Raw genomic sequence first — 18,445 nt, 5'->3', positions numbered from 1 at the left:
GATCTTTTTAAAAATTAAGAGTTGGAAAGGAGAGGAAAAAGTAAGAGGGGTGGGAGTGTGGACAGAAAGGGGCTTAGGGTGGACAGTATCACTGTGTTCCTAAATTTGTATATATGAAATACATGAAATTTGTATACCTTAAATAATTTTTTTTAAAAGAGGGAAAAAAACACAAAGATTTTCTTATTAATTTATTTGAAAGGCAGAGTGAGAGACAGAGACAGAAATTGAGAGATCTTCCATCCACTGGTCCACTCCCCAAATGGTTACAACAGCTAGAGCCAGACCAGTCAGAAACCAGAAGCAGGAACTCCATCTGGGCCTCCCATATGGGTGCCCAGAACTCAAGTACCTGAGCCATTATCTGCTGCTTGTCAGGCCTATTCTCACCGATTGGATCATATGCAGAGTACCCGGGGCTCAAACCAGGCACTCCAATATAGGTTGTGGGCATTTCAAGCAATGGCTTAATCTGCTGTGTCACAATGCCTGCCCTTTCTGCCCGATATTAAATAGCTACTACAAATAGATTATTAATACAGTTATACATATGATTTTGTCTAAAATACTATTTGAATATGACTCATAGTACTAAGAAGCCAATCACCAGTATATTTTAAGGTATTGTCCCTACCCAAAATATAAATTATTATAGAGTTATTTGAACTATGAAATATAGTACAGTTAGATCATGAATAACAGGCCCTTAAAAGCTCATGAGAAATAAGGGGGTGCTCCTAGGGTTGAAAAAAAGAGAGGGAATGAGAAAGGAGAAAAACAACAAAAGGCTACATAATGCATCTCAAATCAGAGGATGAGAGATTCTGGAAACAAATGTTAATATTAGCCCATGAACCTAGAGACCAATGATCAGTTTTGGGTCATTCCCAAATAAAAGCTGAAAGACTCTTGTATTAATCCAAAGCTCTCAAAAGAAGTTCAATTATCTTTAGTTGTCCTTGATTAGAAGGGTCTCCTGATGATAGCGTCAGAAGCAAATATAGGGGCCGGGGTTTGGCACTGTGGGTTAAGCTGCTGCCTGCAATGCTGGCATCCCATATGGGCACCAGTTCAAATCCTGCCTGCTCCTCTTCTGATCCCTGCTAATGTGCCTGGGAAATCAGCAGAAAATGGTCCAAATACTTGGGCCCCTGCCCCCATAGGGGAGACCTGGATGGAGTCATTGTAAATAAGAATAAACAGAAATAATAAACACTGGATCTAGACCCTGAGGACTATGTTAAATGATATTATTAGATATAGGATGTAAAATATGTGTGAAATGTTTAAACAAAACTATCAGAGGTTGATCTTTGGCCTAGCAATTGAAATGCTACTGGCTGGATTCAATGCCTAGATGTACTCTTGACCCCAGCTGCCTGCTAATGTGGAGTCTGGGAGTCAGTGATGATGATCGCTCCTAACTTCACTGCAGGTATCTGAAAAGTGAACCCACAAGTGGAGAGCTCTTTCTATCCCTGTCTCACTGCTTCTCAAAAAAACCTTTTTAAATGTTCATGGAAAAAATGAACCTCAAGATATGCTTTTAAAATAATAGAAAATATACTATCAAAATAATAACTCATATCTGGAAAATATCTAAGACTTTAAAATAGTGTATATTTATGCAATTATTGAAAATAAAAATAAACAATGATTTAACATTATGTTAGACATTAAAATGGAGATTTAATGAGTTAGAAAAAAGGTCTGGATAAATTATACAAAATGAAGCTTGGGAACAAAAATGGGCTATAAGGTATGAAAGAGAATTAAAAATATGTTGACAATAGAATAATGCTATAACATATGAGGTTATTTAAAAAGTATAGAAATGGAATTACAAGATTATTTTATTTTATTTTGAAATACATACATAGTTTTTTCATAATGCATTTCAGGAACATTTCCAGGACGCCTTATGTGCATAGATTTCAAGTTTTTTGCACCAAAATAAACTTGCCTTTTAATTCAGTTTTCCACAAACTTTCTGAAGTACCTTCATATATTCAGAGTTTCAAAGGTACAGAATAGTAAGAATGGAGGCAACATACTAATCTTGACAAACACTTTCCCAAATTATTAAAGACATCATTCCACAGGAATAGGAAAAAATAAAAAGAAGTGCGTAAAACATAAATTTACCCAAGTGCACTGTGCTGGCATTCCAGAATACAAAATATAAAGAGACAATTTTAAAAATTGGAAAAAAGATATACGACAAAATAACTCAAAGAGAAACAAACTAACATTATTAGGGATAAAAGTCACTTGTGATAAGAGAAAGTTGTAATATTTACAAAGGTGATTATTATCAATAAAATAGCTTTAAAATACATGAAGTGAAAATGTGAAAATTTATAAATAACTTTTAAAATAGAGGATTTGATGATACCCCTCTTAATTAGTAATAGGTAAACCAGGGAGCAAATTAATAACCATAAAGAAAATTTGAACAAAAAAGTTAATGGTCATATACAGACCTTTGTACTCAATCATTAGAGAACGTATTCTGTTCAAACAAACATGGAGTACTTCTAAAAATCATCTATGCACACGGCAATCAAGCAAGGTCACAAAATTTCAAAGAAATAAAATCATACTCAATAAATTCTCTGATCACAAAGCAATGAAGTTAACGATTACCAACATAAATCTCAACTAAAACAAATACACGTTTGGAAATTAAAAAAATTTCTAAATTTTCCATGGATCAAAAAAATGATAATGGAAATTTAAAAGATAATTTTAACTAAACAATTACAAAAATAATATTTCACAAAAGTAGTACTATGAAAGAATGTATAACTTTAAATGTCTATATCAAGGTTCATAAAAATCTTTGTGGAAGTAGTACTAGCATACTATTAGTAAAGTATTGAAAGTAATAGGAGTATTTGTAGGTATAGTTTAGATGAGTTCTTTGGAGGCTATTTAATACTGTCTCTTTCTCAAGATTTTTTTATGTAATCTCAATGAAAGTAATTTAAAGGAAAGGAGTAATATAAAATGTGATATTGTGATAATAACAATTATTAATGAGTGGGTACATTTTATTGTTATAGGAAGAAAAACAAGAATTATGAAATGCTTTGTAGAAATAGACTAGGCAATGACTTATATGTTGAAAGGATGATGCAGACTTTTAATGGAGCACCAAAGAATAAAGACGTTCAATGTGATAAAATCATAATGGAAGACAAAGGTAATGTTAATTTGTTTCATAAGCTATCATATATTAGTATTTGTTATGCTGTCTGTCAATCAGCACATGTTTAAATAGAGAAAGCAAAAATAGAAATAATTGTCTATTTTAATCTACCTACCTGGAATACTGATATAAAACACTTGTTTGGTTTTGACAAGTTCAGAACTCTTGTAAGTCAGTAAACATAAGACATTCCTGGGCCGGCGCCGCAGCTCAATAGGCTAATCCTCTGCCTGTGGTGCTGGCACACTGGGTTCTAGTCCCAGTTGGGGCGCTGGATTCTGTCCCAGTTGCTCCTCTTCCTGTCCAGCTCTCTGCTGTGGTCCGGGAGTGCAGTGGAGGATGGCCCAAGTGCTTGGGCCCTGCACCCCATGGGAGACCAGGAGAAGCACCTGGCTTCTGGCTTCAGATCAGCACGGTGCGCCGGCCGCGGTGGCCATTGGAGGGTGAACCAACGGCAAAAGGAAGACCTTTCTCTCTGTCTCTCTCTCATTCTCACTGTCCACTCTGCCTGTCAAAAATAAATAAATAAATAAATAAATAAAAAGACATTCCTGAAAAACATTTTAAGGAAAATGAGCAACTTACTGTTACTTGAGACAAGAGAATACAATAGGGTCAAATAAGAGACATGCTGAAAGCCTAGAAGGGAAAACTAAGGAGTGTTTCTTTGGGAAATTAGTGTATTGAAACTATGCTGCACATACAGGAGAGTTTAAAAAGTCACATGCATGCCTAGACAGGATATATGATCAGAAAAGGGCTAAAAATACCCTAAGTTTTCACCTCTGACTGATCTCTAGGTTCAGTACACACAGGAAGAAAAGGCCAAGGCATAGTTTTAAGTATCCTGGCTAAGTACCGAAGGAATACCCAGTATAGAGCCAATCTGCAAAGACTGGGAAGTTAACATCCGGTTTCTCAGCAGAAATTATTGTGTACAAAAGTCATTGCAATGACATATAAGCAACTGTCAAGCATTCTATCTCCTTTAAAAGTGAAGGAGACATCAGAGTATTTCCAGATTATCAAAAACCTAAGGAAACTTTCTCATTGCTAGTAGAACTGCTTCACCAAAAATACTACAGGGAGTCCTCTAAACGGAAATGAAAAGACACCAGACAGTAACTGGAAGCCATATAAAGAAATATGTAACAGTGTTGAAGGTAACTACATAGGCAAATACAAAAGTCAATACTATTGTAATTTTGTTTTGTAATACGTTTTTTGAAATATGATTTAAAAGCAATATATAAAGGGCCAGCACTGTGGCATAGCACGTAAAGCTGCCACCTGCAGTGCCAGCATCCCATATGGGTACCAGTTCGAGTCCTGGCTGCTCCACTTCAGATCCAGCTCTCTGCTGTGGCCTGGGAAAGTGGTAGAAGATGGCCCAAGTCCTTGGGCCCCTGCAACCACGTGGGAGACCCAGAAGAAACTCCTGGCTCCTGGCTTCAGATTGGCACAGCTCCAGCCTTTGTGGTCATTTGGGTAGTGAACCAGTGGATGGAAGATATCTCTCTCTGGCTCACTCTCTCTCTCTGGCTCTGCCTCGCTATAACTCTGCCTTTCAAATAAATAAATAAATCTTTAAAAAAAGCAATATACAAAAAATAACTATAAGGTATACAATGTATAAAAATTTTTCAAAGTAGATGCAACAGTATTATATAGGAACAGTTTTTTTAATACTATTGAAATAAGGTGCTATTACTTCAAAAAATTATAATTTTAAGAAGTGAATTGTAATCCCCCAAGGTAACTACTAAAGACATGACTAAGACGTTATACAAAAGATAATAAATAGAGTGGCACACCACAAAAAGATCATTTAGATACAAAAGAAGGCAGTAATGGAGAAACTAAGGAACAAATAAGATATAAGACATAAAAAATACAAAAGCAGCAAAATGCCAGAAATAAGTCCTTCTGTATCAGTAATTAAATATAAATGGATTATATTCTCAAATTAAAAGGTAGAGATTGAAAGAATAGATGTGAAACAAAACATAATACAATTGTGTATGGTTTTCAAAGACTCATTTTAGATCCAGTGAAGCAAATATGCATGAAAGTATGCAAATACTAAACAAAAGAAAGCTGATGTGGCTGTACTACTATCATACAATATGGACTTTGCAGAAATTGTTACAAGAGACAAAGAACATTTTACAGGCACATTTACAAAATATTTGAACTATAAAGAAGATATAACAGTTATATACACACCTAACAACAGAGCCCCTAAACATATGAAGTAAAAATAGACAGATTTGAAGGACAAAATAGATAATTCTATAATAAAAAATGAGATCTCAATATGTCACTTCCAATCATGTACAGAATAACCATATTGAAAATGAAGAGGAAAATGTGGTATTTGAATAACAATATAAACCAACTAATCTAACAAACATATGCAGAACAATACACCCCAAAACAGAATCTACATTTTTATCAAGTTCAGATGGAAATTGTCTACGATAGACTATTTTAGGACACAAAGCAAGATTGATAAAGTTATAAATAGTGAAGTCAGCCAAGGAGTCTTTTCTGACCATTGTGTAGTCTAACATACATTAAGAAAGGAATTGTAGACAATTCACAAAATCAAGCAATATATGTCAAAGAATAAAGTGCAAAGGAAATTAGAAAATACTTGGGGGCCGGCACCGTGGCTCAACAGGCTAATCCTCCGCCTGCGGCGCCGGCACACCGGGTTCTAGTCCTGGTCGGGGTGCTGGATTCTGTCCCGGTTGCCCCTCTTCCAGGCCAGCTCTCTGCTGTGGCCAGGGAGTGCAGAGGAGGATGGCCCAAGTGCTTGGGCCCTGCACCCCATGGGAGACCAGGATAAGCACCTGGCTCCTGCCTTCTGATCAGCGCGGTGCGCCGGCCGCAGCGCGCCTACCGCGGCGGCCATTGGAGGGTGAACCAACGGCAAAGGAAGACCTTTCTCTCTGTCTCTCTCTCTCACTATCCACTCTGCCTGTCAAAAAAAAAAAAAAAAAAAAGAAGAAGAAAGATATCAAAACAATGACCTAACTTTATACTTTAAGTTAAGAAGATATAAATAAGATCATACTAAATAAGATCACTTTAAATTCAAAGCTGGCAGAAGGCAATAAATGAAAAGTGGAACAGAGATAAGCAAAATAGAGAGTAGGTAGACAAAAGGGAAAATCAACAAAACCAAAAAGTAGTGTTCTGAAAAGATTGACAGAATTGACACAACTTTTATTAGATTGACTAAGGAAAAATATTAGAAGACTCAAATTGCTAAAATTAGAAGTGGGACTACTGAACTTACAAAAATAAAATGGATTATAAGGGAATATAATAAACAATCTATGCCAACAAAATTAAGAAAATAAATGAAATGGAAAAATCCCCAGAAACATAAACTGCCAAAACTGATTCAAGAAGAAATAGTAAATCTGAACAAACTCATAAGTAAAGAGACTGAAACAGTAACCATAAACTTCCCATTAAAGAAAATTCCAGGACCAGAGGGTTACATCAGTGAATTCTACTAGCCACTTAAAGAATTACCATTAATCCTTTCCTCAAAACTCTTTCAGAAATGGAAGATAAAGCAACACTTCCAAACTCATGAGGCAACTGTTATTCCAATGTCAAAAATGTGACAAAGACATCACATTAAACAAATCTATGGAGCAACATCCTTCATGATTATGAATGCAGAAACAATATACTAATAAGCTGAATCCAGCATATTAAAATGGATTACACACTATGATCAAGTGGAGTTATCTCAGTGATGCAAGAGTGAATCAGCATATGGAAATGAATCATTATCATAGAACATCATTATAGAACATTATTATTATAAAACATTATAGAACATTATTTTAGAACATTAATAGAATAAAGAAAAAAATCACAAAACTATCTCAATTGAAGCAAAAAAAAAAGTCATTTGGCAAAGTCTCATAATAAAAGCACTTGACAGACTACAAATAGAAGGAAATTGCTTTAACCTGAAATAGGACATTTATGGAAAACCTGCCACTGACATTATACTCAATTACTGGAAACTCTGGGTGTGTGTGGTGGAGGTGGAAAGATGTTGGTCAAAGGGTAAAAATTTCCAATTGTAAGAAAAATAGGGGGCTGGTGCTGTGGCATAGCATGTAAAAGCCGGGCTGTGATGGCATCCCATGTGGGCTCCAGTTCGAGTTCCAGCTGCTGCACTTCCAATTCAGCTGTCTGCGAATGTACCCGAGAAAGCAGTGGACGATGCCCCAAGTACATGGGCCCCTACACCCATGTGGGAGACATAGAAGAATTTCCTGTCTCCTGGCTTGGGTCTGGCCCAGCCCTTGCTGTTGCAGCCATTTGGGGATTGAACCAGCAGATGGAAGATCTCTCTCTCTCTGCATCCAACCCCCTGCTGTAACTCTGCCTTTCAAATAAACAAATATATATTTAAAATTATTATTTGAAGATAAATAACATTGCTATTTATGTTTAGTTACCACAGTTATATTTGATGATTTGAATATGTTTACTATCCTACACAAAAAATTTTGAGAAGCTAATAACCATACTACTTTATAAGTTTCCTGAGAACAGTCTATCATTTTCCCAGTAAGAGCAATCTTTTCATATAATAGGTAAATAGGGAATTTCACTTTATAAAAATGGAAACATATTCTTGCAAATAAACTGATCTTTAGAATATAACATGCTATATGTTAGATATAAGGAAAAGAATATAAATATTTTGTTATAGCATGGTTGTCCAGGTCCATATTTCACCAAAGCATCCCAATCATGGCAACTGATGAGATTATTTTGCACCAGATCATGGTAGAGGGCAGGTTAGTGTGGGACTCAGAAAGCATGGTGAGGATAATTTGGAATTGTCCCTCAAGCACTATGATATTTGTAGGTACAGTAGTGTAATGACCAAGGATTTCTTGAAGTGTCCCTGTGATTTATTTCTTTGTTCTCTGTCTAATTAAAAGTAATAGTAGGGGTTGACTCTGTGATGTAGCAGGTAAAGCCGGGAGCTGCAGTGCCAGCATCCCGTATGGGTGCCAGTTCAAGTCCCGGCTGCTCTAATCCAGCTCTCTGCTATAGCCTGGGAAAGCAGTGTAAAATGGCCCAAATCTTTGGGTTTCTGCAGCTACCTGGGAGACCCAGAAGAAGCTCCTGGCTCCTGGCTTTGAATCGGCACGGCACCGGCCATTGAGGCTAACTGGGAAGTGAATCAGCTGAGGAAAGACCTCTCTCTCTCTCTCTCTGCCTCTCCTTCTCTCTCTGTGTAACTCTGACTTTCAAATAAATAAATAAATCTTTAAAAAAATAAGATAAAAGACAATAGTACATGTTGTTAATAGACAGTGTATCCTATTTTCTTGAATTTTGATATCACTATGTATGAAGCTAAAATATTGGAATCTAGCTTAAAATATTTTCTACCTTTCCTTTTCTTTATTTAGGTATAATGTCCACTGCCTGGGATTTGTATGATTCCTATAATGCTCTAGAACTTTCAACTTCAGCAGCAAAACGACTTGCCATTGAATCAGCTAGCAAAGCAAGTGTTCTTTCTAAAGACCGGGACCAAAGATTGTCAGGGAACACTGTGGAAAGAAGTAAGATTTCATTTAATTCAGGTTTTTTGCAATATGTTTTCATATAACATTTCAAATTCTTTTTTAGCAGTTACAATATTTTGTTTCTGATTGAACAAGAACATTACAACTTTTACTCAGAAATAGGACTGCTACTCTTTCACACTGTCATGGACTCTGGATTGAAAAAAAACAAACAAACATTTTTTTCCAAAGATACTTTCTTTGTCTAGTGTTTTGTTTCATGTTCTTCAGCTTTCTTTCATACATGTGAGTTCTATCATTTACTCTCGACATTCCCCCCAATAGATTAGATAACTTAAAAAAAGAAAGATTGTGTGTTAGCTACATTACCACTTAAAAGGAAGATGCATTAACACCACTGACTCAACTGGAGAAAATTTTACCTTCACAGTGTACTTTAAGCAATGTCTGATGACATTTTTGGTTGTCATGACTATAAGAGAGTCTATCCAGGGATACTACTAAAATTCTTTTCAAAACTCAGGGCACTCCCCACAACAAAGAATTAACCAAACCAAAAATTCAATACTACCATTATTAATAAACTGCATTACAACTTGGTTTTTAGTATTTTGTGTTGTAAGATAAAATATTGTAGTTAAAATCAACACAAAATTATATCTTTCTAGATATACTTACAATAAGGACAAAGTTTACTAAGTCCAAGTTACAAGAAGTTTAAATTTCACTTTTGAATATTTTGTGTTTATCTAATTTTATTTTATTTTTTATTTGACAGAGTTATAGCCAGTGAGAGGGAGAGACAGAGAGAAAGGTCTTCCTTCCATTGGTTCACTCCCCAAATGGCTGCCACAGCCGGCGCTGTGCCAATCCGAAGCCAGGAGCCAGGTTCTTCTTCCTGGTCTCCCATGCGGGTGCAGGAGCCCAAGCACTCGGGCCATCCTCCACTGCCCTCCCAGGCTACAGCAGAGAGCTGGACTGGAAGAGCAGCAGCCGGGACTAGAACTGGCACCCATGGGATGCTGGTGCAGCAGGTGGAAGATTAACCAAGTGAGCCGCGGCACTGGCCCCAGTATCTAATTTTATTTTGAAGTTTTGAGTTTTTCTCTTATAAAATTAAATTACTATGTTTAAAGGGACAGTTCTGGGGCTAGTGCTGTGGTATAGCTGGTAAAGGCTCTGCCTGTAGTGCTGGCATCCCATATAGGCACTAGTTTGAGACCTGGCTGCTCCATTTCCCATCCAGCTCTCTGCTATGGCCTGGGAAAGCTGTAGAAGATGGCCCAAATCCTTGGGTCCCTGCCCCGCATGGGAGACCCAAAAGAAGCTCCTGGCGCTTGGCTTTGGATTGACACAGCTCTGTTGCTGTGGATTCATTCTGAGAGGAGAAGCGTGGTGGAGGCAAGAGGTGCAGAGACACAACACAGACACCAGGAGTCAGGTGAAAGCAGGCTAGAGGTGAGCAACTTGCAGACTCGTTTATTTCAGTTGGTATAGCAGCTTATATAACCAAGGCAACCAATCCCATCAACAGGTGGCTTATGCCATAACCAATTGCTGCCTGTTGCTATGCAGGCTCCTTTGCCAGGTGTATTCTGAAGCTATTTTCTGAGTAACTGATGCTCGCTTGCCAGTGCAGTCTTGACATGACCTTCTCATTCCACACAGCTCCAGTCATTGTAGTCATTTGGGGAATGAAGCGCTGGATGGAAGACCTCTCTCTCTCTCTCTCTCTCTCTCTCTCTCTCTGCTTCTGCCTCTCTGTAAATCTGCCTTTCAAATAAAAAAATAAGTCTTTTTTTAAAAAGTAGAGGGATAGTTCTTAATTCAGCATAAGTATAACCTGATGAGTTTTTGTGACAGTTTGGCAAATAATCATAATTAAACTGAAATGTTTCCACTTTCACTGATTTTGACCCAAAGACAAATATTTAAACATTCAGTAAATCAGTAAATATTTTGACATACCAAGTTTAATAATAATAGGTTATTTCTAGAAAACATTACTTTACTTAGAATTGCCTACTTTTCCCTAGAAGATTATAGATCCACAAGACTTTTTAACTAGTCACTTTTATGTTATTTAAAAATCTCTTTTAATCTAAACTGATATGGCCAATATTTTTTCTTTAATCATTTTTAGTTATCAATAAGATTGAATATTTTTGTTGAGAGTGAACATCCATCTAATAGGTTTGATGTTATAAGCTACCAGAACTGCTTAGAAAAATCCAATATTAGACTGAAAATTACATTTTGACTTCAGATTCAATACATGTACTCCATTCCCATTAAAGCCATTGACCCCCAAAATCAAAACAAAACAAAAACAAAAAAACCCTTAGTTTCAAATTCTCAAAAGAAATATAAATTTTAGTTTGTATTTTATTTTGTGTGTGCATAGTGTGTTTTCAAAAACAAAAAAGGATTTATTGATATACTTTATTTTAGTATTATGTCCACTAAAGGGCATAGGAAAAAACCAGACTTAGAATTTAGTGAGAAAATAAAAACTACAAATAGAGCTCAGTGATCAGGTTGTTAGATTGTTTATTAAGACTGTGCCTAACCTTTTAAGAAACTACCAAACTATCTTCAAAATTGGTTGGGCCTTATGCTTTCTACTTTGGAAAACTATTAATTATTGATTCGATTTCTTTAAGGTTTATTCAGATTACCTATTTCTCCTTATGTGAGTTTTGATAGTTTGTGTCTTTCAACAAATTGTTCCATTTCATCTTTTATAAAATTTATGGGCAGAAAGTTGTTCACATTATTCCATTATTCTTTTAGACCCATGGAATCAGTAGTAAGATTACTTCTTCCATTCCTCATTCTGATGATTCATATATTTTATCTCCTCCTCCTCCTTTTTTTGTTATAGAGCCAGAGAGAGAGAGGGAGAGAGAGGAGGGCTAGAGAACAAGAGACCAAGCTCCCATATTCTGATTTATTTCTCAAATGTGTGCAATAACTGGGGCTGGAGCCAGAAACCAAGAACTTTATATATGTCTCCCCTGTGGGTGGCAGGGTCTCAAGCACTTAAGCAATCATCTGCTACCTACCAGGGCTTATATTGGCAAGAAGTAAGCAGGGTGCTAGAATGAGGTACCAAACCCACATACAGGTCACAAGTTATCTTGGCCAGCTTAACTGCTAGGCCAGATGCGCACCTGTTTTTTCTTTCTTTCTTGGTTAGTCTGACTAAAGATTATGAATTTTGCTAATATTTTCAAAAAACCAACTTTTGACATCAGTGATTTTTTCCTCTGGTGATTCCCTGTTTTCAATTTAATTGATTTCCGCTCTAATTTTTATTTTTTTTTTCTGTTTGATTTTAGGCTTACATTTATATCTTTCTTCTCTTCTAATATATGCATTCAGTGCTATACATTTCTCTCCAAGAATTGTCTTTGGTACATGCCACAAATAAGTTGTGCCTGGTGAAGTCTTGGTTCACATTTGGCCTTTGTGGCATGGGTGGGGATATAGTTTGTTTGCTTGTTTGTTTCTATGGTATTTGGTTGGAGCACAGCGGTTCCAACTTTTATTCCTTCTTCCCTCTCTCCCTCCTCCCCTCCGTCCCTCCCTCTTCCCTTCTTTCTTTCTTCTTTCCTGCCTGCCTGTCTGCCTTCCTTTCTTCCTTTGTTTCCTGCTCCTTTTCGGGATCCCTTGGCTAGAGAAAGGAGGCTTCTTTGGGATTTAGTTTTCTTTTTTGTCCTTGCTCATTAGTGTTTCCAGGTTGGTGGCTTCTTCAGCTCTATGACCAGAATACATGAGACAAAAGAAAACCCGCAAGATCCCAGTGCATGGCACAGGGGTTAAGCTGCTGCTTGTGACCTCAGCATCCTACATCAGAGTCCAATTCAAGTCCCAGATACTCCCTGCTAATCTACCTGGGAGGGCAGCAGATAATGGCCCAAATATTTGGGCCTCTGCCATCCACATGGGAGACTTGGATGGAGTTCTTGGCTCTTGGCTTCAACCTAGCCCAGACTTGACCGTTAGCAATCATTTGGGGAGTAAATCAGTGGATGGATGATCTACTCACTCTGTCTGTCTCTCTCTCTCTCTGTCAAATAATAAATCTTAAAAAGAAAAACAGGATTAGTTAGTATTTTTACACTTTGTGTTTCTCTGTGGGTACAAACTGTTGAGGTCTTTACTAATTATATACTGAATTGATCTTCTGTATATAAAGAGAATTGGAAATGAAAAAAAAAAACCTGGTGTTAAATTGGAAATGGCATAGAAAATTAATTAATTTTAAAAAATATTATGTAGGATCTCTGTCTTTAATGTGCTGTACATTGTTATTTAATGCTATAATTAGTACTCCAATGGTAGTTTTTTCACTTTATGTTGCTAGATGGGCAAACTGTTGAAATCTTTACCTAATATATACTAAACTGATCTTCTGTATATAAAGAGAATTGAAAATGAATCTTTATGTGAATGGAAGGGGAAAGGGAGCGGGAAAGGGGAGGGTTGTGGGCGGGAGGGAAGTTATGGGAGGGGGGAAGCCATTGTAACCCATAAGCTGTACTTTGGAAATTTATATTCATTAAATAAAAGTTTAATAAAAAAAAGAAATTATAATATACATTTATAACTGAAAAAAAAAAAAGAAAAACAGGAAACTCACCAATGTGTTGTTCCCCGAGCCCCAAGGACCCTAGTAGCTCTGCTTTTAGTCTCCAGTTTTCAAAGTATTCTTTTTTTTTTTTAATATATAATTTCTAGTGTTTTTAGTTGGATTTAGCATGTGGTATAGGGGAAAAGGTGCTTCTACTATATCTTCATGGAAGAGGGAATCCCCTTTGTTCAGTATTTTTTTTAAGTATAGTTAATCTATTTTTTAAAAAGATTTATTTTTTAAAGAGATTTATTTGAAAGGCAGAGTTACAGAGAGAGGTAGAGACAGAGAGAGAGAGAGAGGTCTTCCATCCACTGTAATTGTTCACTCCCCAAATGACTGCAATGACCAGGGCTGGGCCAGGAACCAGGAACCTCCTCAGGGTCTCCCACTCCCACATAGGTGCAGAGACCCAAGCACCTGGGCTGTCCTCTGCTGCCTTCCCAGGTGCATTAGCAAGCAAGCTAGATCAGAAGAAGTAGAACAGCGGGGACGCATACTGCCATCCATGTGGGATGCCAGCACTGCAGACCAGGGCTGTAACCCACTGTGCCACAGCACCAGCCCTCCTTGTTCAGTTTTTAAAGTTTATCAAGTAGTATGGAAGGCAGAATAATAGTCCCTGAAATTTGTACACATCCCAATTCCTGGAACCTGTGAATGTGTTACCTTTTATGGCAAAAAGATTTTTCAGGTGTCATTACAATAAAGGTCTTCAAATAGGGAGAGTATTGTGGATAATTTGATTGAGTACAATGTAATCACATGGGTACTTAAAAGTAGAGGATCTTTCTCAATTATAGTCTGGCAGAGAGGTGCAATTACAGAAGGAGGTGAGAGAGTTTCAATGTTGCTATCTTTGAAGATGGTGAAGAGACTATGAGTGGCTTCCAGAAGCTGGAAATACCAAGGAAACAAATTATCTCTAGAGTCTCCAGAACGGAGCATAACCCTGTCAACTTGGTTTTAATTCAGTGATGCCTGTGTCAGTCCTATCATCTGAAAATTTTTTAATAAATTATTATTATTTAAAGATTTATTTATTTACTTGAAAGAGTTACACAGAGAGAAGGAGAGGCAGAGAGAGAGAGAGGTCTTCCATCCACTGGTTCACTCCCCAGATGGCTGCAATAGCTAGAGTTATGCCGATGTGAAGCTAAGAGCCAGGAGCTTTCTCTGGGTCTCCAATGCAGGTGCAGGGGCCCAAGACTTGGGCCATCTTCTACCACTTTCTCAGGCCATAAGAGAGAGCTGGATCAGAAGTGGAGCAGCCGGGACACAAACTGGTGCCCATATGGGAAGCCAGGACTGCAGGCAGCAGCTTTACCTGCTATGCCACAGTGCCGGCCGCTCATCTGCAAGATCATATGTTTGCATTGTTTTTAAGCTGCTTTAATTTATTATAGCAGCAATAGAAAACTAATACAGTGATATAGTATCCTTATAAAACAGTCATCAAATCAGACCTTTGAAGATAATCTTATTTAAATTTTAATAAGAAATAATAGAGATACTGTTATGATTTGAATGTGTTATCCAAAGATCATGTATTGGAAACTTCACACTGAAATTCATATGTCGATGGTGCTCAGAGGTGGGACCTTGGGGAGGTTTAGATGAGGTCATGGGAGTGGATCCCCTGTGATGGGATTAGTGGCCTTCCGAGAAGAAAAGAGAGACTACAGCTTGCCTTATCCATGTCTTTGGTCATTTGATGCCTTTTACTATATTATGACACAGCAAGAAAGCCTCACTGGATGAGGCATCTTGAACTTGGTCTTCTCAGCCTTCAGAACTGTAAGGAAAAAGTTTCTTTTTTAAAGAAAAAGCTCCTAGCTCCTGGCTTTGGACCTGGTGCCCATATGGGATGCCAGCACTGCAGGCGTTGGTTTTAACCTTTATGCCACAGCACTGGCCCAAGCAGTATTTTTTTTTTTATGATTAAAAATAGAAATGACAGGGGGCTGATGTTGTGGCACAGTGTGTTTAACCGTTGCCTGCAACACCACCATCCCATATGGGCTCCTGTTCTAGTCCCAGCTGCTCCACTTCCAATCTAGCTCCCTGCTAATGTGTCTGAGGAAGCAGTGGAAGATGGAACAAGAATTTGGACCCCTACAACCATGTGGGAAACCTAGATGAAGCTCCTGGTTCCTGGCTTCAGCTTTGCCTTATCCTGGCTGTTGTGGCCATTTGGGGAGTGAAACAGCATATGGAAGATATCTCTCTCTATGTGTCTCTCTTTTTCACCCTCTCTGTCTGTAACATTACCTTTCAAAAAATAAATAAATTTTTTAAAAAATAGAAATGGCAGAATGTCATTTTTACATTTTAGAATTTGTGTGAATCATCTAAAATTATTTGGATATTTTATTACCTCACATTTATGTTTTATAGATAGTGAAGCTAGCTCTCTAATGGATATAGAAAATGTAATTCTGGCTAAAATCCATGAAGATGAGGAAGACCACTCGGAAGCAATATTAAAATCTGACAAGTTTCACCAGGACTTATTTTATATGGAACGAGTAGTAATGGAAAATATATTTCAGCCAAAACTTGCAGCTTATCGTCAGCTTCCTATTTTTAAAGGTATTTTTAAAAAAATCATGCTTAGACAAACTCAAATAATTATAATGCATTTCTAAATGTAATTTACAGAATGGGTTGTTGTTTATCAGGGGATGTATTTCTATATGTTTCAGCACTAAACATTTGAGTGGCTGTAGAGTCAGGACTAGGGAGCTCTCAGAACATTGACCCTTGGACTCAAACCTTCATAAGTGTCCATGGCTCTTCTTTTTCTCTCTTGTCCCTACATTCACTTAGTTAACGTACATTTATAGTGTCTATATTCAATCCCCCTTTTGCATTGTCATTGACACATCCCAGGTCTGGCTTATATTGGTAATACATGTGCTGTCACATGATAGGAAGTAAAACCTACTAAAATTCAGAGCACTTCTACTTTAGTGAAATCCCTAGCATCTAATAGTGTGGGGCATGTAACAATATCCTATCTGAAGAAAGGAAAAGTTGCTGCATCTGGCTCCCCTACAACCAAGAAAGAAGCATAATGGTTAGTGGGTCTATATGGAGTTTGGAGAGAAGGCATTTCTCATAGGGGTGTTTTATTTCAGTCCATTTACCGAGCATCCTGACAAACTTTTAGCTTTGCAAAGGGCTCAAAACAGGAGTAGGCTACGCAACAGGTCCAGGATGCTGTGCAAGCTGCTCTACCACTTGGGCCATATGATCCAGAGGATCCAATGGAATTTGAGGTGTCAGTGGCAGACAGCAATGCGTCTAGAGTCTTTGGCAGGCCTTTAGGATTCTAGAGCAAGACCCTGTCATTATCTATAGAAAACTATTCTCTTGAGAGACAGCTTTGGCCCACTACTGGGCCTTAGTAGAAACTTTATACTTGACCGTGGACCACCAAGTTACCATGTGACCTGAGATGCTTATCATGAACTGGGTATTATGTTACCCACAAATCCATGGAATTTGGCATATAGCAGGATTCCATCATTGAATGGAAAAGGTATATATATCTACACACACATACACACATCCACCTTGAAGGCACAAGTAAGTTGCATGATGAGGTAGCCCAAATGCCTGTGATTCAGGCTCCTGTTAACATTGCCTTTTCTCTCCCAGCCTGCAGCTGTGGCATTATGGGTTATTGTAAATCAAAAGCAATAGCACAGTTTTGGAGGGATTTCAGAGACTAATGCCACTGCCAACAACTTGAAATATGCAGGATGTTGATTCCTACCACATCTCCTATTCAACTCCTATTTGGCTTTTACAGGAAACAGATGGATCTTCAAGAATGACAGTGGATTATGACAAACTTAACTATAGTGACTCCAATTACAACTGCTGTTTCATATGAGGTTTCATTGCCTGAGCAGATTAACATGTCTCCCTTGTACCTGGTGTATAACTATTGATAAGGCAAATGCTTTTTCCTTCCAACTACTGTTGGTAATTAATTAATTAGGTAAAACAAGCAAAAAACACCAGAAGCCATTTGTTTTCAGCTGAGCAGGCCAGCAGTATACTGTCACTATTTTACCTCAGGAATGTATTAGTTCTTCAAACCTATGTCATAATTTATTCCTTCAGGGATCTTTCCCTTTAACAAGACATCAAACTGGCCTGTTATATTGATGATGTTCTGCTAATTGGACCCAGAAAAAAAGTAGATTGGCAAGACATTTGCATGTCAGAGGATAGGAAACAAATCTTATAAAATACTAGGGGACTTATAGTTTAGTGAAATTTCTAAGTGTCCTGTGGTTTGAGCTATGTTGAGATATACCTTCAAGGGTGAAGATTAAGATATTGCATCTGGCCCCTTTTACTAACAAAAAAGAGGCCCAAAGTCTAGTGAGTTTCTTTATATGTTGGAAGCAACATATTCCACATTTGAGCGTGCTACTATGACTCATTTACCAGATCACTCAAAAAAGCTGCTATCTTTGAGCAGAACCTGAAATTACAGACATCTCTACAACAGATTCAGGCAGCCACTCAAGGTGCCCAGTCACTTTGGCCATATGATCCAGTAGATCCAGTGGGGCTTGAAGTGTCAATCAGGGATAAAAATGCTATTTGGAACCTTTAGCACACCCCTATAGGTATAATGGACAAGACTTTTTTTATCTGGTTTACTTTTAGAACCTGAACCTGAACAGCTTAGAAATATTTTAGCAGGTGAAAAGCATGAAGAGGTAGAAGAAGATGTTAAGAAGGAGGAGGAAGAAGAAATAGAAATAAGTGCAGCACAATCAACAATACCAGCCAATTTGGAGCGACTTTGGTCTTTTTCCTGTGACTTAACCAAAGGCCTGAATGTGAGCAGCCTTGCCTGGAATAAAACAAATCCAGTAAGTTATCAAACATTTTAATAAGTCCATCTCTAGCATTTAAGGGTAACTGCCGAGTTCTAGTAGTAAAGTTTTTTTTTGTCCCCCTCTGATATGGGGCAAGTAATTTAAATTGACA

At 37.6% G+C, this 18,445-nt stretch overlaps 1 protein-coding gene across 1 annotated transcript in view; it reads left to right on the top strand.

The window, feature by feature from the left end:
* DNAI4 (dynein axonemal intermediate chain 4) overlaps positions 1 to 18,445 on the top strand; it is a 90,258-nt gene that overhangs the window by 35,337 nt on the left and 36,476 nt on the right. Inside the window, exons 6-10 of the mRNA XM_062193386.1 lie at positions 3,066 to 3,205; positions 8,674 to 8,806; positions 13,690 to 13,694; positions 15,827 to 16,021; positions 18,119 to 18,327. Of these exons, the coding sequence (XP_062049370.1) occupies positions 3,066 to 3,205; positions 8,674 to 8,806; positions 13,690 to 13,694; positions 15,827 to 16,021; positions 18,119 to 18,327 (682 nt within the window). The remainder of the gene's footprint in view (positions 1 to 3,065; positions 3,206 to 8,673; positions 8,807 to 13,689; positions 13,695 to 15,826; positions 16,022 to 18,118; positions 18,328 to 18,445) is intronic.

The sequence above is a fragment of the Lepus europaeus genome, chromosome 5, assembly GCF_033115175.1.
Source record: "Lepus europaeus isolate LE1 chromosome 5, mLepTim1.pri, whole genome shotgun sequence".
NCBI classification, from domain to species: Eukaryota; Metazoa; Chordata; class Mammalia; order Lagomorpha; family Leporidae; genus Lepus; species Lepus europaeus.
The sequence above is the reverse complement of the archived record's forward strand: the minus strand, read 5'-3'. Positions and strand labels throughout refer to the sequence as shown.